General features: G+C 44.7%; 1 protein-coding gene across 1 annotated transcript in view; it reads right to left on the bottom strand.

Moving 5' to 3' along the window:
• Positions 1–7670: 7670 nt before the first annotated feature.
• ITPR2 (inositol 1,4,5-trisphosphate receptor type 2) overlaps positions 7671–27111 on the bottom strand; it is a 372015-nt gene continuing 352574 nt past the window's right edge. Inside the window, 5 exon segments of the mRNA XM_044281452.1 lie at positions 7671–9206; positions 12468–12629; positions 20320–20480; positions 22334–22499; positions 23729–23859. Of these exon segments, the coding sequence (XP_044137387.1) occupies positions 9120–9206; positions 12468–12629; positions 20320–20480; positions 22334–22499; positions 23729–23859 (707 nt within the window). The 3' untranslated portion in view covers positions 7671–9119.

The following is a 27111-nucleotide window of genomic DNA, read 5'->3' as shown; positions in this document are numbered from 1 at the left end:
ACCAGCTCCCTGTGTAAAAGATGCAGAAGGGAAACCGGTTAAGTGGATGGGGCGAGGAGTGGGTAGTTGGCTCGGTGAAGCCACCAAGTCTATCGTGAATCCCCTGATGGTCTGGAGCACCCACTGGTCTGAGGTGATCTCGGACCAGGCATTGAAACAGAAACGGAGTCTGCCCCCGACACAACCTGTTGAAGAAAGCACAGGAATCACTGGTTGGGGACTCACCAACTGGACGGCGATAGGACGGGGTCCCGCGGTAATTCCTGGACCGACCCGAAGAGCCTCTGGATGGGAAAAAGGACGGCTGGTGCCTTGGGTCCTGGAGGGAGGACCGATAACTGAAGGAGCCTCGTCCCGTTCCGCGGGAGTGGAAATCCGACCGGCCGGACAGACGGCCCCTAGAACTGCCGGCCCTGCTGGAAAAACGGTTGTTGAAAACACGTTTCATTGACGTTTGGGCCTTGTCTAACGCCGTAAAGGCCCCGACGTATCTGCCCAGTTCCTTAATGAATGAGTCTCCAAATAAGAGACCCTGGGCATTCTTGCCTGCCTCAGACAAGGCTAAATTGGACAGCTTCGGTTCCACCTTCATCAGAATGGCCTTTCGCCGTTCGATGGCCAGAGAGGTGTTCACGTTGCCCGTGATGCAGATGGCCCGTTGGACCCATCCGCCCAATTCAACCGGGTCGACCGGCCTGCCCTCCGACTTAGCGGACTCCGCCATCTCAAAGATCTTGGCGAGGGGCCCCGTGATGTCAAGGAGTTTGTCCTGAACGGCCCGCAGAGCGGAATCCAACCCCTTTTTCGGGTTGAATTTCGTTTTGGTGAGGAATTGGACCATCTTCGGGTCCACCGTAGGCGTCTCACACACTTTATTCAAAATCAAAGGCCGAGGGCATTCTGCCCGCAATTTGTTCCGGGACTCCTTACTCAGAGGAGTACGGATTTTTGCCTCCAAATATTGTGCCACCGGAGTGGTGGGGAGCCATTCCGCAGAGCGGGGATGATGGAGTTCGTCCGGGTTGAACAAAGGAGTACCCAGGGAGTCAACCATGAGGTCGTCTGGGAGAGGCTGGTTTCCCTGTACAGAAACCGTAGGTATGGACGGCCCGGGGGTAGGCGATATATCCAGAGGATCAACCTCAACATCCTGAATTTCATCTAAAGAGTCATATAAAGACTCATTACGCGCCTCCTCGTTCGATTCTCTTTCAGAATCAGACTGTGGCTCAGGTATAGTCCTGGCCGACTTCCATGCACGAGAGCGTTCTGCCTGTCGTGCGCAGGCTCTTTTCCGCGGGACAACCGCGTGGTCACGTGATGGATTACCATCGGTTCTGAGAGTTCTGGAGGCAGATGGTCTGGCGATATCCAAAGCCTGGTCCTGCATGGACTCAGCGGATTGTGCACTTAGGGCCTGAGAGATCGACTGGGACAGTGCTGAGGACATAGAGCCCATCGCCGCCATGATTGCGTCAGAAATAGATTGCTGCAGTGCAGTATGTTCTAACCCTTGAGGACCTGCATCGCGGGAGGGGGCATTAGCAGGAACAAGGGGTGTACTAGGGGCATCCTGCCTGGATGAGGAGCTACGGCGAGACATAAGTGGTAGGAGTTAGTCACCCCAGACCACCAGAAGGACAGACCTGTAAAAGAAGGGAAAAAACGCTAATGAGGGCACTGCACCCAAGGAATACCAAGTAAAGCACCTATAAGGAAGCCCAAACCTACCTAAATAACGCAGGCGAGTGATCCTGTAGACCGGTGTGGGACTGCAGAGGCGACAGGGATAAGCGTGGAGAAAAACGCGCGTCGCAGCCGGAAGGAAGAGGGCGGGAGGAGGGGCCTAGGCCCGCAATGCAGGGAAAGCTAAAGAGCGGCGGGCTTACGAAATCCCGCCTATCGCGAGATCTCGGGCGGGCGCTGGGGAAAAGCAAGATGGCGGCCGAAATCTCGCGGATCGCGAGACTTCGGCCGGAACGGAGCACTGATGAAAAAACAGGTACCGGGGACCGGAGACCGGACAAGAAGGCAAGCGAGGGAAAAGGGAGGGCAAAACAAACAAGAATCGGTGCAAGTGGGGCACAATAAAGCGAATATAACTATAAAGAAAAAGATACATATATGAAATCAGTAAATTCCCGCAGAAACGAGGACTCTGGGGAATAAGGTGGCCAGGGGGCACCTGGGCTAGCAAGCCATGAGGCGACAAACCTAAAAGGAAACTCCAAAAACACAGAAAGATATACAGTTAACATGAAGATTACTTATCTGCCATGGCAGCAGCAAAGAAAGAGGGTGATCCCAGAGGGGAGAGACAATATATACTGGGATGGAGGGGAGGAGTCAGTTGTTATGGTTTTTTTCTTTTGATTGACATGTTCTTCTTTGCTGCTATGGTAACAGTAAAGAGAGTTATATGCAATAGGAGCCTCCGTGTCTTGTGATAAAATCACTGACCAAATAACTGAAGTGCGAACTAGTCCTTACCTGTCCCTATGCTCTTCCTTATCTGATGCTAAGCCTGGTCCTGTTTTAAAATGGGAGAAAGAACTAGGATTCACCTGCTCTACAGACAAATGGCAGGAGGCTGTCCTTTGGGCTATGTCTAGCTCAAACTGCATGAACCATGCAGAAGAAAACTATAAGATTCGGTGTAGATGATATCTAACTCCTGTTAAACTAGCTCATATAATCCAGGGTTATGACTCTTCCGGCTAGTAAGAGAGAGAGGGGAACATTAGGCCACATGTGACATTGCTCCTTTCTTCTTCCCTTCTAAGGCAGTGTGTTTACACTCTTATCTCACATTCTGAAGATTCAGCTTTCTCCCTCAAAACGTTAGCCATACTCTGCATAGGCAGGCTGCCATCCCCTATGTATCCAGATGGTTGGCTGCTAATATCCGAATGGCTTCCCAAAAAGTAATTGCAAGGTCTTGAAAATTACCCATCACACCTGATATTCCTTTGGTTAATCAATACATGGGGTATGAAGTTATTTATGCTTCTAGTCTCCCATCCAGATGGGAACAATGGTCTAATGGACCCTATGCTTGTACGTTACCCAACTCAATTCTATAAAACATGTTTAGAATACACTTCCCTTGCTAATGAGGTTAATTTATTTTTTGATAACTACTTGTGCTGCTGTATGATGGACAGGGTTAATTACTGACTAGCATTCTCTACTGCCTTTTTGGCTATAATCACAGATCAAAACTCTACAATGTTTCGCTAATAATGTTCTTGTTGGTTCTTTTCCCTTCAAGCTTTGATAGTTGATGTGAAAAGTTATACTTTGTCATGCTCTGTAAGTTTTCCCTTTTGAAAAAAAAAATAATCTCTCTGTACTTCTGGAGAAGACGCTTAGAATTGAGGCCAAAAAGTTCAGTGTTGGTTTCATCAGAGCAGAGACTAGTGTTCCTCACAGTCTGAGAGTCCTTTGTTTGCTAATTCCAGGCAAGCTTTCATGTGTCTATCACTGATCAGGTAGGAGATGCTTCTTTCTGGCCACTGTCATAAAGCTCAGATTGGTGGAGTGCTGCTGTGATGGTTGACCTTCTGGAAGTTTCTCCCATCTGCCAGAGTGACCATTTGGTTCTTAGTCACCTCTCTTTCCAAGGCACGTCTCCCCAATTACTTAGTCTGGTGGGGTGACCAGCTCCAGTAAGAGTCTTTGTTATTCCAGACTTGTTTAATTTAAGAATAATGGAAACTACTGTGCTGCTGGGATCTGTCACGGCCTCTGGTGTGTTTTGTGACACTTTCCTTCACTTGGTTGCCCGTGGCAACGTGTGGTGTTGTGTGCATGTGGTGGCAGTGTCTCAGCCATATGGCTGATCCCCAGGACATGGTTGCCACGCAAGCCGTTGCCCGCGGCAACAGGTGAAGTGTATGTTTATGTGTGTACTTCCCCTTTAAGTGGCCGTCTTCCCTTGCCTGGTGTTGGAAGGGTTAAATCCCTTCTGTGTGTGTAAACACTGGGTGTGTCTGTGGCTACTTGGGCCTATAAAGCCTCAGTGAATATCACTAGTCTGAGGGGTACTTCAGCCATGGCTAGCTGGAGCAGCCTCCTGTGTGATATCATCTGCCAGTGGGGGCCACCCTTGTGGTCATAAGTTCACGTATGGTGTTTAGAAGATGTTTGTTTGGTCTTTATTTATTGCAGAATATGGTTTCCTGGGTTCCCGTGTGATGTCTGGTGTGTGCTGTGTCCTTTGTGTTGTTGTGGACAGCAGCACTTGCACGTGGGTTCCAGGTTGTGTGTCTGTGGCAGGTAAGTGTGGTACTAGTCTCACTTACCTGTCATTGCCATATGTCTGTTCATGTTCCCCTTTCTATGTAGCTTGGCCAGTGAGACTCCTGTTCCTCCGTGTCTAGGAGGAACAGGTCGTCTTACCCTTGTCCTTGTCCAGGGCCACCCTGAGGGCTAGCAGGAATATCAGGTTCCGGAGTATGAGCCCTCCTACCATCAGGGTTGGCTCATACGGATAGGAGACAGGGTCAGAATTAGGGATGTGTAGGAGGTGACCTGCTCCCTGATTCCTGTCCTGGCATTGACTACCATCTTCTGTCATCGCACGGCTGAGGGTTTTCCCCATCCTCAGCCGTGACAGGATCTTTAAGTGCAGCAGACATTTTTTGTATCCTCCTCCAGATCTGTGCCTCCATACAAACCTGTCTCTGAGCTATACAGGCAGTTGTTTCCTCCGCATTGCTTAGATTTTGCTCCGATATGCATTGTCAGCTGTGAGACTTTATATAGGTATGTCTTTCCATGTCATGCCCAACCAACTGAACTTACAACAAGTGGAGGCCAACCAAGGTGTAGAAACATCTCAAACATGATAAAGAGAAATGGCCACTAGAGCTAAATTCCAAGTGTCATAGCAAAATGAATCCATGAGAAATGTTAGTTAATCCTTTTTAGTACATTTTCAAACATTTCTAAAATTCTGTTTTCCCTTTCCCTTTATGGTGTAGTGAGTGCAGATTGATGGGGGAAAACTTAGGAAGAAAAGAAAATTTGAAAAAAAGGTAAAGGGTCTGAAGACTTTCTGAATGCACTGTACAGTTGTGGCCAAAAGTTTTGAGAATAACACAAATATTAGTTTTCACAAAGTTTGCTGCTAAACTGCTTTTAGATATTTGTTTCAGTTGTTTCTGGGATGTAGTGAAATATAATTACATGCACTTCATACGTTTCAAAGGCTTTTATCGACAATTACATGACATTTATGCAAAGAGTCAGTATTTGCAGTGTTGGCCCTTCTTTTTCAGGACCTCTGCAATTCGACTGGACATGCTCTCAATCAACTTCTGGGCCAATTCCTGACTGATAGCAACCCATTCTTTCATAATCACTTCTTGGAGTTTGTCAGAATTAGTGGGGTTTTGTTTGTCCACCCGCCTCTTGAGGATTGACCACAAGTTCTCAATGGGATTAAGATCTGGGGAGTTTCCAGGCCATGGAACCAAAATGTCAACGTTTCGGTCCCCGAGCCACTTAGTTCTTCACCAAACTGTTGTTGGATTGTTGGAAGAAGTTGCTGTTGGAGGGTGTTTTGGTACCATTCTTTATTCATGGCCGTGTTTTTGGGCAAGCCCACTCACTTGAATGAGAAGCAACCCCACACATGAATGGTCTCAGGATGCTTTACTGTTGGCATGACACAGGACTGATGGTAGCGCTCACCTTTTCTTCTCCGGACAAGCCTTTTTCCTAATGCCCCAAACAATCGTAAAGAGGCTTCATCGGAGAATATGACTTTGCCCCAGTCCTTTCAACATATTTTCTGCAGAAGATCAATCTGTCCCTGATGTTATTTTTGGAGAGAAGTGGCTTCTTTGCTGCCCTTCTTGACACCAGGCCATCTTCCAAAAGTCTTTGCCTCACTGTCCGTGCGCTCACACCTGCCTGCTGCCATTCCTGAGCAAGCTCTGCACTGGTGGCACTCCGATCCCGCAGCTGAATCCTCTTTAGGAGATGATCCTGGCGCTTGCTGGACTTTCTTGGACGCCCTGAAGCCTTCTTAACAAGAATTGAACCTCTTTCTTTGAAGTTCTTGATGATCCTATAAATTGTTGATTGAGGTGCAATCTTAGTAGCCACAATATCCTTGCCTGTGAAGCCATTTTTATGCAATGCAATGATGGCTGCACGCGTTTCTTTGCGGGTCACCATGGTTAACAATGGAAGAACAATGATTTCAAGCATCACCCTCCTTTTAACAGGTCAAGTCTGCCATTTTAACCCAATCAGCCTGACATAATGATCTCCAGCCTTGTGCTCGTCAACATTCTCACCCGAGTTAACAAGAGGATTACTGAAATGATCTCAGCAGGTCCTTTAATGACAGCAATGAAATGCAGTGGACATTTTTTTGGGGGGATTAAGTTAATTTTCATGGCAAAGAAGGACTATGCAATTCATCTGATCACTCTTCATAACATTCTGGAGTATATGCAAATTGCTATTATAAAAACTTAAGCAGCAACTTCTCCAATTTCCAATATTTATGTAATTCTCAAAACTTTTGGCCACGACTGTACATAAAGATGAAATAATGCACCCATTCTCCACAAACATTTGTGTAGGTCATCTGAATGGATATTTTGGCAGTCAGACCAGTCACATGTCATAGCATCACATGACATCGACTATTACTTCTGTAGCAGTTGCCTGCAGTTTCTGCATATATACAGTAGACATCTGCCCATCAGTCAGAACCCAGTTGGAATTCTTTCAGCTGTTAAATGGGTTGGCCCACAAAAAATAGTCCACATTTTTCAAACTAGCACCTGGATATGAATAATTTTGAAGTTGCATGCCAGGGAACTATTAAATAAAATGTATTTATATAACGCCACCTGCTGTTTGTTCTTATCCTTATCTTTCTGTCCACCTCACTGCCATGGATACATGTGTTCAGTTCCAACCTTCAACTGACACCAGCCATATCTGTTAGAAGCTGTGACGGTTACAGAAAGATGGCTACAGCACAAAGGACATATCCCCTGAAAAAGGACCTGCTCATGAGAAATGACATGCCGTAGGAGCTGTGATAGGTAGAGAGCTGTAGAAGAAAGGAGATGGCCCCCCGTGAAAGGACACAGCCCCCTGAGCTGCCAAGTTGAAATAAGAACAATTCATCGGAGCAGTGAATGTGGAGATCTCTGGATCCAGGTGAGATACAGAGCTGGGTCTCGCTTTGTCAGAAAGAAATCATCATGCACTGGTTTGGATTTTTTACATGGATGTATATACATACTTTTCTACTCTACACTCCAAAATAAAGGAGATTTACCCTGTCCCCGCCAGAACAGTCTTGCAAATTCTGGTTTCATGGCTGGCTTCCATTTTGTAGTTCTTCTACCTCCTCATTGGGTTCTATGGTGATCTCAGATCAGTTCAGTAGCACCTCAGGCAGTCCAGAATTTGTGGCTGCAGCAGGAATTCTACAATGCAACTGTATTACACCCAGACCATGATCACCATCCCAACACTGAGAACCTCCACTGACATTTCCATCCATACGTGTCATTCACCGCCCTTAATACAGACCGAAGATAATATCATCACCAGTCCTACCTGATCAACATGTCAAACTGTACTCTAGAAGTAAAAGTGCGTTCTAAAGCTCCACAGCAGTTCGCTGATCACCACCCTTGTCTATTACATTTTTTTTATTGTGGTAGTCTTCACCCCCGACTGACCGATGTACAGAATTCTTTAAAATTCATAAAACATGATAAAATCCACAATATGTGATGATTTAAAAGGGTTCGTTCAGTTTTATGACAGTGAAGATTAATCCCTGTACAGTAAACATTCTGCAAATTTCCAATAGATATCATTTATAATCAATTCTTCATCAAGTTCAAGATCGCTGCTTGCAGCCAGTGAATGGAAACTATCTTATTTATATCAAGACCTGATATTTCTAACAGCTAATGGTTTGTTGCAATTGTATCCAGTGTAAGCAATCCTAATAGTTTGTTACAATGTATCAGTCTGAAGCCCAAGCTATTCACCTCACAGGGGATTGTTCATACTTATACATTACAACAAACGGAAGCCTAAGGTGCGTTAACCGTGGAAGCAACACATGCCACTGCTGTGGGTGAACAAGCAGTGGGTAATCATGATTATGGCAGGTATGTGATGATATGAGCAAGCCCACTGTAGAGGCCCTGTTGAGATTTGATAGGTCAGGCTGCTGGATTCAAGCAAGAATCTTCACATTCACTGTGTGAGGCACTGAAACACAAAGTTGCCAACATTTTCATTACCATTCATTATCCTCTGGATAGGTCATCAATATGAGGTCAGCGGGGGTCTGACTCCCAGCACCCCCGCCAATCAGCTGCTCGAGGAGGCCGCAGTGCTCTCGTGAGCGCCTCCTCGCAGCTGGCAATTACAGCGCCGTACGTTGTATAGTGGCTGTGCTTGGTATTGCAGCTCAGCCCAATTCTGTTGAATGGGACTGAGCTGCGCCTAGGCCATGTGACTGACAAAGGTGATGATGTCACATGGCGTAGGAAGACGCCTAAGCGATTACGGAGTGCTGCAGCCTCACTGTACAGCTGACCTGATGACCTATCCTATTTGTAACTCTTGGAAAACCCCTTTAAGCTTCAATTACATAAAACTGGTGAACCTTTAAGCCAGCATTAAAATGACTCCCTGTATTGTAATGAGATGTCCACGTGAACTGGATGAGCTCAGATTTTAGTCACCTTGAGTTAGCGAAGAAATAAAAAAGCAAGAATTGTACAAATTCCACCAATAAGTCTCTATGAGAACATCCCTTGTTCATGTGTTAAAGGCACCGCTACACCTTGGGTTGTGCAGTCATGGCTTAGTACATATCCAGTTTTATGATTGCTGTCAGCAAGTCTCTGACAACTTAATATCCAACAAGTGCAAGTATGACACAGCACAGCGATCCCTTGTATATCCGCAGTCATGGTCTCCTATCAGGTCCACTGCTCTGTAGATCACTATGTGGCTCTGATCAGTCCACTCCGTATCTGCCCCATCATCCTTCTTCTCATACATGCCCCGAAAAAGCAACAGCATAGGGAAACGGAGATGCTGACATTTTATCCATAGCGTCAATGTGGAGAGAGATGATGGTTGACATGAGTGGTGTTTGAGCCCAGAAATCCCAAACGCTGCTTGTTTTTCCTTTGTTCTGTCATCTGGATGAGAAAAATTCAGATATGTAAAAACGTAAATACGTGAAATATATGAATTCAGAGCTATGACAGTAAAATTCCTTTAGGGTCCATTCACACGTCCGCAAAATGGGTCTGCATCCGCATTTGTGGATCCGCAACTGCGGACAAGAAAAGGCATTTTCTATGAAAGTGTCGGCAATGTGCAGTCCGCAAAATGAGGAATACACATTGCTGGTGTCCGTGTTTTGCGGATTATGGGACGTGTGAATGGACCCTTAATCTGACACTTGATAATCCAGAAGAGGGCACATTTCTATGATCGTCCCATAATCCAGAATATTTGATCCACAAAGGAGCTGCTGCAGGAGAAATGTAGCATTACATGCTGTCCATTCTGACAGATCTGTTCTTACTTAGCGGCTATGGCTAATAGGTAAGTGGGTCCAAAGCATTACAGCCCCCCCTATCAGGTCTGTCTTCATGAGACATCCCCTATAACTTCTACATGAGGTGGTGGGACAGAATGGAGATAGGCTCTCTCATCTCAAGATCAGTGTCCTAGACCCCATGTTTACCCCCTCTTCATAATATACTTGTCCAGTGCTTTTGCCATTAGCCCCTCTTTTGTGACACCGCAGAAGATATAACCCACAGGTAACCGCAGGAGGATGGGGGTTACAAGGACTGAGCACATTGCGTACAACTAATTAGTTTTCTCCAGAGAGCCGAGCAAGAGGCACTTGATTATCAGTGTGGGTACTGGGAGACGGATAGCTTAAGAGCTTCTTCTCCTCACAAGGTCAGGCCACTGAATAAGATCAGATGTATGTGAGCAGCCTCTGTGCATCCTATAACCGTAGTCAGTAAGTTGAGTGGATGGGCAGATTTAGTCAACATGTTCTGGTTAAAGCTATCAGAGATTGCCTTACTTCAGAAAATTACATTTATTATGTAGAGAAAGTTACGTAATACAAGCCACTTACTAATGTATTGAAATTGTCCATATCGCCTCCCTTGCTGGCTGGATTCATTTTTCCATCACATTATACACTGCTTGTTTCCATGGTTACGACCACCCTGTAAATCCATCAGTGGTGGCCACGATTACACACTATAGGAAAAAAGTACAGGCCTCTCTGGTGGTGTGCGAATACGACCACCGCTGCTGGATCCCAGGGTGGTCGTAACCATGGAAAGGAGCAGTGTATAATGTGATGGAAAAATGAATCAAGCCAGCAAAGGAGACAATATGGACAATCACAATACATTAGTAAGTGCCTTGTAGTAACTTTCTCTACATGATTAATGTCATTTGATGAAGTGAGAGAACCCCTTTAACCCTGTATTGCTGCCCCACAATGCACCGAGGTCACATAGATCTGTATTGTTCTGTCACATTTCACTCCTTGCCTTCTCTGTTTTGTATGCTGAAACTAGAGGGCTTCTTAAAGACTCTTCTAATTGTTTGCAAGGAAGGATCTAAAATAAGTCTGTGCAGCATAGGGAGGAAGTATGCCTTCATGTTCGTACATATACTGAAATAGTGATCACCAGGAACTAAGGCAGGTGGTTCCTAGACAACCTGAGCTAATAGTCGTAGATTACCCTAAGGGTCCATTCACACGTCCGTGTGTGTTTTGCGGATCCACGGATCGCCGACACTTAATAGAAAATTCAATATGTGATAGAGAATCTAAATCGCACATCCTCATTACTATGCTTTTGATATAACAACTGTTTTAAATTTCAGCATGATAAAACATGGCTATACAACACTATTATCAATATATTGCTATGCACTGTTAGGAGGCATTATACAGTTTGATCAAAGAGCATAGGCCCACTTACCACGACAAGGTTGCCTCTTCAAGTGGGGCCCTACTCTAACTTTGGCGCGGCACTGTGCGGCGACTATCGTGCCCCCACACCGCTCCAGCAGGCAATGGGACCCAGCAGCCACACAGCGCCCTCACTGTGCGGCAAAGCCACCTAGGCCCTGGGCCCCATCACTCCACCAGCACAGCACTAAAGCAGCGACGGCCACCGCCCAGCACTGCATAATGTGAACAGGTGCAAAGAGCTCACCTGTTCACAGCCTCTCAGGTACACCAACTGAGAGGTGGTAGGAATGTATAAACCCTTTGTAGACTTCTGTTAATTAAAAGCACCTGAGCCGAAAATGCCTATTCTTGTCCGCAATTGCGGAGAAGAATAGGACATGTTCTATTTTTTTCGGGAACGGAATTGCGGACCCGGAAGTGCGGGTCCGCAATTCCGGATCCATGGAAATGAATGGGTCCGCAATTCCGTTCTCAAAAATGCGGAACGAAATTGCGGACGTGTGAATGGACCCTAAGGCTGTGTTCACAGTGTGCAAGGTCAACAATAGTGACACATTGTGGTATGTCAGGATTTATTAGTTCGTGTTTGATAATAACTGATGCTGGTGTGAACAGAACCTATTATTTGTGCTGGGCTTTGCTAGAAGACCTCTTCTCCTCCCTTTTATTTGGGGGGAAGGTAGCTGACAACTTTTCAGACCACATTTTAACTGTGGTTGTTCCTTCTTTCACTGTAATCTCATCCCATGTGACCACTTAGAGCAGTGATGGCTAACCTCCGGCACTCCAGATGTGGTGAAACTACCACTCCCAGCATGCTCCATTAATTTCTATGGAGTTCTGAGAACAACCAAGTAAGTGTGCATCTTGGGAGTTATAGTTTTACCACCGCTGGAGTGCCGGAGGTTAGCCATCACTGACATAGAGGCAGTTAAAGTGGGTACCTGACTAAGACCACCTCTTTCCTTATATATAGGCACTCACCAGGACCCCCACTATGAACCACATCTGTTGGGGGAATCATCAGAATGGCTACATTTCTCCCATCACCCAATGCACAGTTATAAGTAGTGCAAGGGGTGGGCAATCACCAAAGGATTCAAAGAGAAAACGGTGTAGCTATAACGGTGTATCAGTTGTGACTTGCATGTTCTTTTACTAAATGATAACAATTAGCACCTCCTCATAGTCTAGCAGCGGAGTCAGGCCGCTTTCACACAGTCAGTTATTTCCATCAGTGATTATGAGGGCAAAACTAAGTGCGGGTCAAAAAAACAGAACAAGTGCAAATCTTTCCATTGTATCTTATGTGCAGCCTCCACTACTTGTTTTGGCTCACAACCACTGATGGAAATCACTGATCAAACACTGACCGTGTGAAAGCGGCCTTATCCTTTAAATCTATGAAAGGGGCCCAGGCGCCTCCCTCCTCATCACCCACCTGCTCTTTGAGTTCGGCTAGCTGTCCAGACAGCTGCTTCACCAGGCTCATCGTAGATTCCAGTTTTTCTTGCAAATTCCTGATTTCATTCTGCTCATTTTCACCCTCACTACTGACAAGAGACATGGCGCGCATCCGAGGGAACCAGTCCAAGTTTTTTTCCTGGAAAAGAGCAAAGAGAAAATGTATCACAGTGCATATTCCACAACGAGGACATGTACTCATAACTTCCATCACTAGGGCATCCAAATAACCACACTCGTGAAAAACAAAGAAGGACAGGTTATAGGGTATGTACACCTTTAAATATATCCTAAAAGGTCACTGGAAGATCTTATGGATGAAGGTGCATGTGCTAAGACTCTTACTTGAATTGCTAGAAATTGCTTGAAATCAATGAGCCGTCTATGTAAAAGCAAATTCAGATAGCGCCCAAGGATCTGAACGTCTTTCTGTACCGAGTGCAAAAACAAATAGCAGCACATTCATCAGCAGTTCGTACAAAGTGCAATTTCTCCTCCCAGATAATTGGGTACAGTGGCTGGCAATATGGCAGAAGATGACAATTAGAAGTTTGCTAGCTGACAATGTCTCTCTCCTGATTCCCTTCCCTACGGCTGTCCACTGTATGATGCAGTATTCCAGCTATGCCTGTCCTGAACTGCAGTGGTGGTGTCTGAATGTGTTTCCCCTCACCTTGTAGTGGAGTCTGTAGAGCTTGATTACTCTGCTGACAAAAATATGCTGTAGTTTACAGATCTTCTGAAGCCTGGGGCTCTGGAGGCTCTCTGGGGTAATGGTCCGAGTTGCTTTTGGGGTCCTCATAGAAGGAGAAGCTGGATCGCAGGCTCCCTCACTCTTCTATTTCCCTTCCTAACTAGCTCTACCCTGACCATGGCAGAAAGTCAGACCGAGGAGGGATGGGGGGGGGGGGGGGCTGGAGGGTGGTTAGGAGCGTTGGGATGGTAAGTACCATTCCTGTTGCCAACCGTAGCCCATCTGCTGGTGAAAAACAGTGTATAGCATGGCATTACATCAACAACTAATTGGTGACAGTCTCACACCTCACTCCCCTGCTGATTAGAAGAGCAGTAGCTCCAGCACCTGAAGTTGGTGCCAGGAATACACATTGCGGTAGCCAGCTCTGTCCATTGCACAATGGATGGAGCTGTGTTGTCCCAGCAGAATTGCTGATCAGTGGAGGTGAGGGGTGTCAGACCTAAGATGATCAGACAGTAATGGTCCATCCTGAAGATAGGCAATCACTTGGAAAATCTTGGAAAACGCCTTTAAGTAGAAACTATTTCAGATGCAAACTTTCAGCATAGTTACATAGTACAGTTAAACAAGTCTCAATAAGTTTAAAGGGAACCTGTCATCAACTTTATGCAGATCGTACTGAGGACCGCATAAAGTAGTGACAGAAATGCGGATTTCAGCGGTGTGTCACTCATCAGCTAAAAGTAAGTGGTTGCCGAGAACCAGCATCATAACCATTGCAGACTGGGCCTGGAAAAGAGTCCCGGCCACCTGAGAAGAGTCCTGGTTATCCATGAATTCCTGCTCTCCTCACCCATCTGCTGATGACTGACAGTCCTCTACCTAGTTTTCTCCCTTTCTCTATAGGAGAGAACTGCTAATCATCAGCAGGTGGGTGAGAGCAGGAGATTATAATGACCATGACTCTTCTCAGGTAGATTTGACTCTTTTCAAGGCCCGGGCTGCAATGGTTCTCGGCAACCACTTACTTTTAGCTGATGTGTGACACACCACTGAGATCAGCATTTCTGTCACTAATTTATCCTGTCCTCAGTGAGGTCAGCATAAAGTTGATGACAGGTCCCCTTTAACCATGGGACTGGTAGGAATTGAAAATGAAGGGAAGGGGTGTATTTGGAAAGAAACTAAGTAATGTCACTCAGACTGTGTTCATTTTAGCTGCTTCTATTGCATGGGAATATGCCATTTACCTCTTAGGAGCTCCACTGCTTATTCAAGCAGCAAAACCTTACATATAAAAAGAGACAGGCAGACAGCAATATAGACCCTGTATACTAATAAGCCCCTCTGTATGATCAGACATGTTGGCCTTGTAGCCCTGCCTGGTATCAAGCACGTCGCATTACAAGTTGTGGCCTCGGCGACAATATGCTGTGACGAACGCTTGGCACAATAAGCCGTCGTTTATAGCACCGCAGCAGATGCTACTGATATAAATAGCTGAATTCAGCATCTTCAATTGAACAAACCAAATGTGAGAACATTCTGGAGATGACTGCAAAAGTTGCCAACCTGTTACTTGTATGGAGATTTCACTTTGACTTATGTAGACATCCATCTGCAGACAATCTTTATGGCAAAACAACAAAAGACTGGTACAGGGGGCACCGGCCTGATACCAGCCTACTGTATTCTTCATGATCTTGATGTACAGCCTGGATTATACTCCAGAACTGACTTTTCCATTCTGGTGGTGTAGGCACTGTCTACATATATTACTTAGGCCTCATGCACAAGACCAGGTTTTTTGTTTGCATTCAATCTGGATTTTCTGCAGGTTGGATGTGGACCTATTCAGTTCAACAGGGCCACATGTCTGTTCTGCTGCTCCGCAATAGAACATGTCCTATTCTTGTCCGTTTTACAGACATGCATAGGACTGGTCTATTGAGGGCAGGACGTTCTGTTCTGCAAAATGCAGAATGCACACAGCGGACCGCAAAACAGGCTACAGCGGTGTGTATGAGCCCTTATCTTGTACGGATTCTGAGTTACATCCTGTATTATACTCCAGAGCTGCACTCACTATTCAGCTGGTGGAGTCACTGTGTATATACATTACTTATACTATTCTGATCTTGAGTTACATCCTGTATTATACTGCAGAACTGCATTCACTATTCTGCTGGTGGAGTCACTGTGTACATACATTACATTACTTATCCTGTACTGATCCTGAGTTACATCCTGTATTATACTGCAGAGCTGCACTCACTATTCAGCTGGTGGAATCACTGTGTACATACATTACATTACTTATCCTATACTGATCATGAGTTACATCCTGTATTATACTGCAGAACTGCACTCACTATTCTGCTGGTGGAGTCACTGTGTACATACATTACATTACTTATCCTGTACTGATCATGAGTTACATCCTGTATTATACTGCAGAGCTGCACTCACTATTCAGCTGGTGGAATCACTGTGTACATACATTACATTACTTATCCTATACTGATCATGAGTTACATCCTGTATTATACTGCAGAACTGCACTCACTATTCTGCTGGTGGAGTCAATGTGTACATACATTACATTACTTATCCTATACTGATCTTGAGTTACATCCTGTATTATACTCCAGAGCTGCACTCACTATTCTGCTGGTGGGGTCACTGTTACATTACATTACTTATCCTATACTGATCTTGAGTTACATCCTGTATTATACTCCAGAACTGCACTCACTATTCTGCTGGTGGAGTCACTGTGTACATACATTACAATAACTAATCCTATACTAATTCAAAGTTACATCCCGAGTTATGTTCCAGAGCTGCGCTCACTATTCTGCTGATGGAGTCTATACATACATGTAATACATTATTTATCCAGTACAGATCCTGTTAGAATAAAATGGGTTGCAGGGCTCTGGCAAGCGCTGTACCTTTGTGGATGCATTATGCATATATTATAATTCCTACAGTACTCATCTTGTACTAAGCCTGTAACGGACAGAGTTGCATTCAGAATTCTCCTGGAAACAATCAGCAAGCATGTTGCCAGACACATCCTCTAATAAGCTTAGCTAAGCTCCTATAATACAGGCGTACATCAGAAGACCAGAGCAAGCACTGTGCAGACACTGAAGAAGCAGGGAATGCTGGGAGAGTTCAGCTCTAAATCCTGAAGAATAGTGAACACAACTGTGGACTAATCATTGGCTAAGCTGGGGGGGTCTCTTTTCCTTGGACAGTGAAAGGCCCTTGTACAACTCTGCTGTAACTCAGGATCAGTACAGGATAACCACATCCCCGTGATTTCTGTCAGCAGCACTGTTGTTATGGAGTCAAATCACCAACCACATCAATATCTACAGCCTACCTGGCAATGGGGATCTATGTGAGAACATCAATGTACTGGTGAGCCAAAGTACTCAAGGTCTCCATGACAACACTGCGTCTGACAAACTCAGAACGGGGCATGTTATCATATCTCACGCGCCAGGCCTATAATTTCAAGTTATTATATCTCAGGATATTATTAATCTATACTGACAGGGACACAACTCTAATGACAATTCTGGAGCATCTATTCTTATGACTACGTTCTGACAATTCTTTATTATTCCTACTAGAAGTTATGAATAAATTGCTAGCAGTGTGCAATGAAGGTCCAGATGGGTGTTACCAGTTGGAGGTGTGTCCTTGCACAGTTTGACACTATCCATTCAGTGAAGCCAGTGTCAGACTGTGCAGGGGCACACCCCAAACTGGTAACAACCATCTGGACCTTTATTACAAACTGCTACTAATGTATTCAGAACTTCTAGCGGGAGTAATAAAGGCCTGGCACAACATAAATCCATAAGAATCAATGCTCCGGAATTGTAATGACATTACATTGTGTGGCTCCATGTCCTTTGTCCCATCTAGGGGAGGTTACAGTCAGGTTAACAGATAAACAGCAGGTTTCGGTCTGCGGTGTATTCGTCATTGTCCTCCGTTCACGTGCAGCACACCAGATAACAATGTATGCTAAGGTTTATCAGCAGACAAGAATGAGGATTCGAGGTTCACCGCAAGCTAAAGGGCCATAAAAGAAGCTTGTTTGTCAGCTGCCGTGCACGTTCGCCAATTATGGGAGATGTTACGATGGCCGTTTATTACCAATTAGGTGCTGACCTCTGAGCTGAGGGATTTCCACAGGGCGTGTTAGAGTTAGTGAAATGGTCATATAATACCTAACCGCCTGACGTGTCCAACTCCCATTCTCCTGTATTCTGTGTCATCCATCAATGCGGCAGCTGAAAGGTGAAATATGACAAGACTCTGGTTTCCAAGTGATTGTATTTTCCACCTCGCTTCTCCATAGCTCTGTGCAATGATGTCTGCAAGTGGTATGTATTAAAGCAGGAGAAAACTTCACAATGAAGGCCACTGTATGGCGCTATAACATGGATCAGGAATCATATTAAAATCAACTGTCCAGTATTGTGTAGGTTCCCACAACAGCTCATCCCTCAGATGCTTGGTTGGATTGACATCTGGGGAATCTGGAGGCCAAGTCACCACTTTGAACTATTTGTCATGTACCACAAAACGTGGCAGGGCACATTAAGCTGCTGAGAGGTATATACCGTTGCCATGAAATGGTGTACTTCAGGGCTGGCCAACCTGTGGCTCTCCAGCTGTTGTAAAACTACAACTCCCACCATGCTTTGCTGTAGGCTGATACCTGTAGGCAGTCTGGGCATGCTGGGAGTTGTAGTTTTGCAACAGCTGGAGAGCCTCAGGTTGGCCATCCCTGGTGTACTTCGTCTGTGACAATCTTCAGGTAGGTGGTATGTTTCAAAGTAACATCCACAAACTGTAAATGTCAGGACCCAAGGTTTCTCAGCAGAACATGGCCCAGACCATCAAACTGTTTCAACTACCTCTACCCAGGTAAGTGTCCACATGATGTAAAAGAAAGTGAGCAGGCCATCATTAGAGCAGGCCATCTTCTTCCACTGTGCTAAGGTCCAATTATGAAGCGTACGTGCCCTTTGTAGACACTTTCAGTGATGGAAGGGAGTCAACTGGAAGCCGTGTAATTACAGCTCCTCCATCCCATTCACGCTGTGGTCTCCTCAGACAGTCGATCGGCAGAGGTGCTGGGAGTTGAGGATAGGTCATCAATATTGGAAACCAGACAACCCTTTTAACTTTCACAGCAATTCCACAAAGCCGTTTGTTGATGAATCAGTGATTGAGCATCCTTGGACCACCTTTTGGTAGGTTACTCACCACTGTTTATCAGGAATACCCCACAAGACCTGCCATAATGGAGATCATCTGGCCATTTGTCTAGCAATCACAATTTGCCCCTTGTCACAGTCACTCAGATCCATGCACTTGCACATGTTTCCTGCTTCCATCATCCATCACACTACAAGAGCAGTCTAAAAATGGTCAGAATCCTGCTCTGTAACTGGCCCTGTGCACGGTGAAGCAGAGAAAACTTCAACTTGTTCATATTCTAAGCAAAACTTTCCCCGAACTCCAGATTTGGTTCTGTATGCTAACTAAACTGCTAACTGAGCAAACCCCTAGTATTTTCTGTATAGAACCTACAATGTAGATTCACAATTCAATATACCATTGCTATTGTTATGGTAATGGCCCACTCCATCGCTCCTGGGCCCAATCAGTGTGCTCCTATGCAAGCCGAGGTCTGTTTCCTGCTGAGCACGTAGGACAAGCAAGCACTCCTGCTGGCTCCTAAAGGGCCAGCTCATACGCACCCTAATCATCTCCAGCCAATGGTTGCTCACCTTGGAGTACTTAAGGCACATGACATCTGTTGGAAGGTGCCAGAGTAAACAGGTTCTTGCTCTATAGTTTTCTGGAAAAGCGTGCTGTTTCGCGGTCATCTGCCCATGTACCTAGTTCTGTCTGGTTTCCGGATTTGACACCTCTGCCTGATCGTTGTACTGACCCTGAGCTGTGAATATTAACCTCTGACTGTTTATTAGATTGCATGAACCCTGATTGCCCTGACCTTGGCCTGTCCCTGATATTGGCTTTGCCTTCTCCCTTGGTGCTCCTCACCGGTGTCTTTCGACTCCCGTGTGTCAGTAGTAATTTGAAGACAGATTACTCCAAAAGGTAGCAGCCTGGTAGTTCCCCTGCAGCGGAGTCCAGATCCCTGTAGAGTGGTTCAAGAGTGAAAACCAGGGGGGCGATTTAGACAACGGCCGTAGGAGTAGCACAAGCTGTTCAAGTGAGACTCCAGATCCATATCCACTTCGTAACAATTATATACTTCCGAGTTCTGAATTTTATAAAAATAGGAGAGGAGAGGGCTGTGTCATCGACAGTTTATGTACTTGGGTGATCTCCAAAAACGAGTTACATCCAACCAAAACAGCAATTACATTATAAATTAGCAGCATAACAGAATAAATAGTAAAGTTATTAAAGCAAAATGTACTAATTGCAGATGGAGGAAAATTACCGACTGCAAAATCAACATTTTAATTTCTGGGAAATGGGTTCCGTTGGTGACATCAACATTTTTGGATGAGGGTTTAAAGTGCTGTTTAACATAACTGCGACAGAAACAAATTACTCATAATACGGCACAGGGTCGTATCAGACGTAAAATATAATTAAACTAAGAAGATCTGGCTTCTCATATGTCTCCCTCCTACACGCGGCAATTATAGAATCTGCAAGAAAAATACATTATCGCCTTATAAAATACTCAATCTGGGGCTGCATTTCCAGAAGTCCTTCTAAATTGGGTCAATACAATTGCTAAGAATAACTCTGTATGTGTAATTTCCCTGCATCGCGTTTTGTCAGAATTTCACAAATGGAACTTTTATTCAGTTGGTCGGACATTTCCCTCTGACAACAAAACTCAGAGGTTTCAATAAAGCGAATCAGCTCCTTGTCATGTAAATCTGCTCTCTATGCGCTGAATTCCAGCTGGGCTTGTGCTTATACACAGCAGCTAATCAGACCAGGCAGAGCTGCAGTGTAAAGCATGAGGAGGTATAGTGAAGCAGAAGCAGCTTTCAGAGTACCTGTTACAACTGCAAAAAGTGTGTTATAAAATTACATTTTGCACATTACTTACTGCAATCATTTTAGCCACAAAGCTTTCCGGGCCTGTATATTCCGTTGGGTCCTTGACTTTGACCAGGACAATAAAGTACAAATAATGCCACATGCAGTGTTCTGACATGATGTGCTCCTCAAATGACACCGTCTTATTGTCAAACTTGTCTCTCTCCAGACCTGCAAAAAAAGAGAAAGAGGAAAAGGGGGGTTGAGAAAGAGAGAAGAGTTAATTCAAAGAACGAAGGATGGGGGGGGGGGGGGGGTTAAAGGGTAAAAGAGAGACAAGTTTGAGCAGAGAAAGAAGATGGGAGGCAAAGAGAGGGGGTGGACGCATCATAAAGAAAGGGAGTTAAAGGGGAGTTTAAAGAGAAGGGGAGTGGATAAAAAAAGAAAAAGAGATGGAGAGAGTAGACAAGGAAGGAAGGAGAGATAGAGGTATGAAAAATGGGGAGGGTTCTGAGAGAAAGAGGGAGGCAGAGACAGAGAAAAGTGAGAAAATGAGAAAGGGGAGGATTGAGAGGAGGAGAAAAATCAAGGGGAGTAGACAGAGAGAGGGAGAAAATGAAAAAAAGGCGAGGGAAAGAGGAGTAGACAGAGAGGGGGAAAATGGGAGGGTTGACACAGTAAAAAAAAATATATATATTTGCAGGGGCATCACTATAGGGGAAGCAGGGGAAGCGGCTGCTTTGGGGCCCTGACCCAGAAGGGGCCCATCCAGGAGGAGGAGGACTACAACATTTTGTCAGGGCCCCCTCAACAGTATTACACAATGAAATAATATTCAGTGGCAGTATAGACAGTGTAGAAAATAGATGGAACAGCTGTCGGGCCTGGTCTGAGAGAGTGATCTTTACTAGCCACAGGAATGGGGGCGGCATGAATGGAAGGGGTTGTGAAAAAATTACTGGGGGAGGGGGGCCGCCATTCAAAAATTTGCTATGGGGCCCAGTCATTTCTAGCTACGCCACTGTATATTTGTACCGTCTTTAGTCAGTGAATATAAGATGAAAAAAGATTGAGATTCCTCAGTGGTTGATACCTTTTAATGGCTAACTGAAAAGGTGATGACAAAATTGCAAGCTTTCGAGGCTACTTTGGCCTCTTCGTCAGGCGTCTCTTAAGATGGTATCTGAAGATTCACAGATCTATACACCAAAGTACATAGGAATAATAAGGTAGATGACAGAAGTGATGTAAAGCAGATCAATATGAGTGGAGGAGTAAAACTGAAATTATACATGAGGATTATAGATACGAAGTGTGAAAGTTTTATTTTCCTCTAATTGATGGCCAGTCCATGAATGCAATGAACACAAGAGATCTGAGGGCCACAAGTAGCCTCAAAAGCTTGCAATTTTGTCATCATCAATTAGCCATTATATGGGTTGATATAGAAATTGGAGAGAAAGAAAATAGCAAAGGGATTGAAAGAGAAAAGAGGGAAGAGAATGGAAGTGAGGAGAGGTGGATACAAGGTGGGAAAGAAGGAGGGAAAGAGAGATGAGAAAGGGAAGGAGATATGGAAAGGATGTGAGAATTGGGACAGAGCAATGGAGGGGTTATCATTGGAAGAGAAATCACAAGTAACGTAGTGAAGCCAACCTAAGATGATTCATAGATGTCATTTATAAGAGTCTATATTAAGGGACCTAATGTATTTATATGGAAATATAAGCAGATAATAGCAAGTAATGATTCATTGTGGATAATAACTCCTCTATGCAGGACTATACCGGGGGAAGGAATTAGAAGGTCCAAGCTTCACCTTCACACACAACAGTGTCAGTGTCAATAGTGTGCAGAAGGATACAAACAAGTGGCATACACCAATACCTAGATGGCATCGGTGTCCCAGACAGTAGTCCTAGACAGTGGAGGCACTACAGGGTGCTGGGAGAGTGTAAATACAGAGATGCTATGGCATGCGTCAGCCAACCAAAGCAATTCTTACAGACCCCAAACTAGTACTGAATTCTACAGTAATGTAATGTAAAACTGGACATGTGACTGTATTCACACCCTCTACTCACCACAGATGAAGCACGTGGTCTTCAGGATCTCCTCCTTCTTCTGCTTCTCACTCCTCAGATCAGCAAATGTATCAATAATGACACCAAAGATGAGATTAAGGACAATAATAATGACAATGAAGTAGAAGAGAAGATCATACACAACCCTGGCAGCAAAGAGGGGCTCCTGGAAAACAGATAAAGGAGATATATGGGTATGGGACAAGGATCAAGAACCACGATTGTATATCACGCCATGATGTGTACACTTTTTCAATTAGTGTCTTGGGTGACTTGTCAACTCTATAGCTAACTGAAATGTTTGTCAACAGTGGACACAGAATAGTATTCAGCATGCATGACTCTTTCACATTGACCATCCAAACTTAAAGGGGTTCTCCCTTTAAGAAAATACTTACATATTACTTTATTATAAATATATTTCCAAATACCTTTCATTAGTTATAATTGCTTGTTTTGTTTAGGGAGCAATCATTATGAGAATAAAATGGACGCCACCCTATTAGTACACACAAAACATGTCCTAATCACACAGCAGGACAAGTTACTTCACAACACTAAGCTAAAGAGCTGCCTCATCCTCCTCTCTGCTCTGCTTGATTATGATCCTGCATACAGTTCATGATACCTTTAGCTGAATCTCTGTGGGAATGGAGTGCATGAGGAGACATGAAGTACAGAGAAGACAGACAGGACAGACTGTGGTAAGGTGGGGATGTGGAAATTACTGCATACAAGTGCTGCTCATTAGCCACATCCCCACCATACTCTCTATACTTCATGTCTCCTCATGAACTCCATTCCTACATAGATTCAGCTCAACATCATATTAAAGTGTATTCAGGATCATAATCCCTGACAATCAGAGCAGAGAGGAGATGGGGATGTGGCTAATGAATAGCACTTGTATGCAGTCGGCTATATTACCACAGTCTGTCCTGTCCATCCTCTCTTTACTTCAGCTGTCTCCTCATGAACTCCATTCCCACAGAGATTGAGATGAAGATCATTTTAGCTGTATTCAGGATCATAATCTATGATAAGTGGAGCAGAGAGGAGTAAGAGGCAGCTCTTTACCTCAGTGTTCTGAAGTAACTTGTCCTGCTGTGTGATCAGGACAGGTTTTATGTGCACTATTAGAATGGTGGCCATTTTATTTCTCCCAATGATTGCTTCCCAAAAAAAACAAGACATTATAACTAATTAAAAGTTTTGGGTAATATATTTATTTTTACAGTAATATTTTTTTTTACAATAAGTATTTTCATTGGCTTAATTCCTGGAGAACCCATTTAAAGCGTCCTTTCGCTTAGTAAATGGTCATGCTCCATAGCTTGGGTTACACATGAATTGAATTGATGACTAAAGCTACCTCTACCACACAAATAGACCTACATCCTTTGAAGGCTTCCGGAGAACATCTCCTACACCTCCACCGTTCCTCAGACCTTGGTTTAGGACTGTTACGATACACATCAGCAGCGTGTCACAGGCACGTTCAATCCCGTCTTCTTCTGTGACTCCATCTGTAATGACCACAAGATAGCAAAGGTCATTCTGTGAAACTTAAAATACAAGCAGGCCAACTACCAAAAAGCAGGCTAGGAGAGGCTGATGGGAAACTCTTAAGCAGATGTATTCTGTCCACATTGTGTAAAACTGTATTAGCTATGAGTATCCACTTCACTCCATCCTGCAGCACCATTAGAGGGGGCTTGGGAAGTTACTGATGACTATCCCCTTATTGACCAAGCCTGTTTGGGCCTTGAGGACCAAACATTTTGTTCCGTTTTTATTTTATTGCCTTCCAAGACTCATAACCTTTTTGTTTTTTGACATAGCTCTTTATGGGCTTGTTTTCTGAGGGATGTTTCAATGGCGGCACCTTGGTCCCTCCATTATCAACCAAATCAGCACAGAACGTTGGCCCTAAAAATGAAGCGTGTTTAAAAAAGGGACATTTACTTAAACTCATGGTAGACAGAAACTTTTGAAGATTGTTTGCGTCAGTGAATCTGTGTTTGAGGTTTTCAAGCCGACATACATATCGCTATTTATAATTAATATGTGAATGTGTGGAAACGACGTGCTGGACCTGTGCCCGATGAGAGGTTCCGTGCAGGGATGTGCTGCCTACACAGGGATAAATATAAAATCTATTGAGCCAGATGACTTTCACATCTATTAATAAGTGAGGGATACAAGTATCGTCTCTCTGCTGCAGGCTCCGTTCTTAAGCTGCTCTGGCGGGATAAACATATGTGTTTACTCAGCGAATAAATGAGGGGGAAGTGCGGGTGATGAGGAAATGAGAGAAAATCTGCTCACGGCTTTTAGTGCTAACTACAATGTAACATGGTTATTATATAAAAAATGGCCGCTGTACTGAACGGACGCACAAATGCATCTATTATCTATCTATCTCATATCTACAGTGCCTTGAAGAAGTATTCATACCCCTTGAACTTTTCCAAATTTTTTAACATTACATGCACAAATTTAAATATATTTTATTGTGATTTTACATGATAGACCAACACAAAGTAGCAAGTACAGTACATGTTTGTGTGAAATAAAAAAAAAATGATACACGGTTTTCAATATTTTTAATGAATAAAAATATGAAAAGTGTGATGTGCATCTGTATTCAGCCCCCTGTACTCTGATACCCCTAAATAAAATCCAGTGTGACCAATTGCCTTCAGAAGTCACCTAATTAGTAAATAGAGTCCACTTGTGTGTAATTTATTCTCAGAATAACTACAGCTGTTCTGTGAAGGCCTTAGAGGTTTGTTAGTGATCAAACAACATCATGAAAACCAAGGAACACGCCAGAAAGGTCAGGGATAAAGTTGTAGAAAAGTGTAAAGAAGGGTTCGGTTATAAAAAAAAAAATATCCCAAGCACTGAACATCTCACAGAGAACTATTCAATCCATCATCCAAAAATGGAAGGAGTATGGCACAACGGCAAACCTACCAAGACATGGCCGTCCACCTAAACTGACCGCCTATACAAGGATAGCACTAATTAGAGAAGCAGACAAGAGGCCCATCATCACTCTGGAGAAGCTGCAGAGATCCACAGCTGAGGTCAGAGAATCTGTCCACAAGACAACTATTAGTCATGTACACCACATATTTGGCCTTTATGGAAGAGTGGCAAGAAGAAAGCCATATTGAAAGCAAATCGTTTTTCATGCGCATGATAAAAAAACGTTTACAAACAACATCTCCTAGCAACCATCTGTGAAAAATGCATTGCATCTGCACTTGCTTCCGGATGCAATGCGTTTTTCACTGAAGCCCATTCACTTCTATGTGGCCAAGGCTGCATGAAAAACGCAGAATATAGAACATGAGCGCTTTTTGTTTCTTTTTTTTTTTTTGCGTGAAAAACGCAGCACGTACACAGACCCACTGAAATGAATGGGTCAGGATTCAGTGCAGGTGCTATGCTTTCACGTCACGCACTGCACCCACGCGGAAAACTCGCTCGTGTGAAAGAGGCCTAACACTGCACATCACCCTGAACACACCATCCCCACCATAAAACATGGTGATGGCAGCATCATGCTGTGGGGATGCTTTTCTTTAGCAAGGACATGGAAGCTGTCAGATGGATGGAGCTAAATACAGGGCAATCCTGGAGGAAAACCTGGAAGACGCTGTAAAAAACTTGAGACTGGGGCAGAGGTTCACCTTCCAGCAGGATACGAGAAAGGGCAGTTACAATAGAAATGCTTTTTATTTTTTTCCTTAACAGAAAGTTATCAAACTTTTTATAGGCTATAAAGTTTCCTTTTCTATTATAATAACAGACACATGTAAAGGGGTTAGGGCTCTTTCACATCTGCGTTATTGTCTTCCGGCATAGAGTTCCGTCGTCGGGGCTCTATGCCGGAAGAATACTGATCAGGATTATCCTAATGCATTCTGAATGGACAGTCCGTCCTTCAGGATGCATCAGGATGTCTTCCGTTCCGGAACGGAACGTTTTTTGGCCGCAGCAAATAGCGCAGCATGCTGCGCTTTTTGCTCCGGCCAAAAATCCGGAACACTTGCCGCAAGGCCGGATCCGGAATGAATGCCCATTGAAAGGCATTGATCCGGATCCGGCCTTAAGCTAAACGTCGTTTCGGCGCATTGCCGGATGCGATGTTTAGCTTTTTCTCAATGGTTACCATGGCTGCCGGGACGCTAAAGTCCTGGCAGCCATGGTAAAGTGTAGTGGGGAGCGGGGAGCAGCATACTTACCATCCGTGCGGCTCCCGGGGCGCTCCAGAGTGACGTCAGGGCGCCCCAGGCGCATGGATGACGTGATCGCATGGATCACATGATCCATGCGCATGGGGCGCTCTGACGTCATTCTGGAGCGCCCCGGGAGCCGCGCGGACTGTAAGTATGCCGCTCCCCCGCTCCCCACTACTACTATGGCAACCAGGACTTTAATAGCGTCCTGGCTGCCATAGTAACACTGAAAGCATTTTGAAGACGGATCCGTCTTCAAATGCTTTCAGTTCACTTGCGTTTTTCCGGATCCGGCGTGTAATTCCGGCAAGTGGAGTACACGCCGGATCCGGACAACGCAAGTGTGAAAGAGGCCTTAGTCTTGGCTCCTGATATTGTAGGTCATCAGTATCCAATCAGTGGCAGCCTGCCACCCTGACGTCCATTGATCAGCGTTTCCCTGCAGCCTCCGATGCTGGAACTACAGTAGCACTTTGAATGGAACAGGAAGCACAGCTCCATTCAAAGTATATGGCCATACCAGGCCAC

Source organism: Bufo gargarizans, chromosome 2 (genome assembly GCF_014858855.1).
Source record: "Bufo gargarizans isolate SCDJY-AF-19 chromosome 2, ASM1485885v1, whole genome shotgun sequence".
Classification (NCBI taxonomy): domain Eukaryota; kingdom Metazoa; phylum Chordata; class Amphibia; order Anura; family Bufonidae; genus Bufo; species Bufo gargarizans.
The sequence above is the reverse complement of the archived record's forward strand: the minus strand, read 5'-3'. Positions and strand labels throughout refer to the sequence as shown.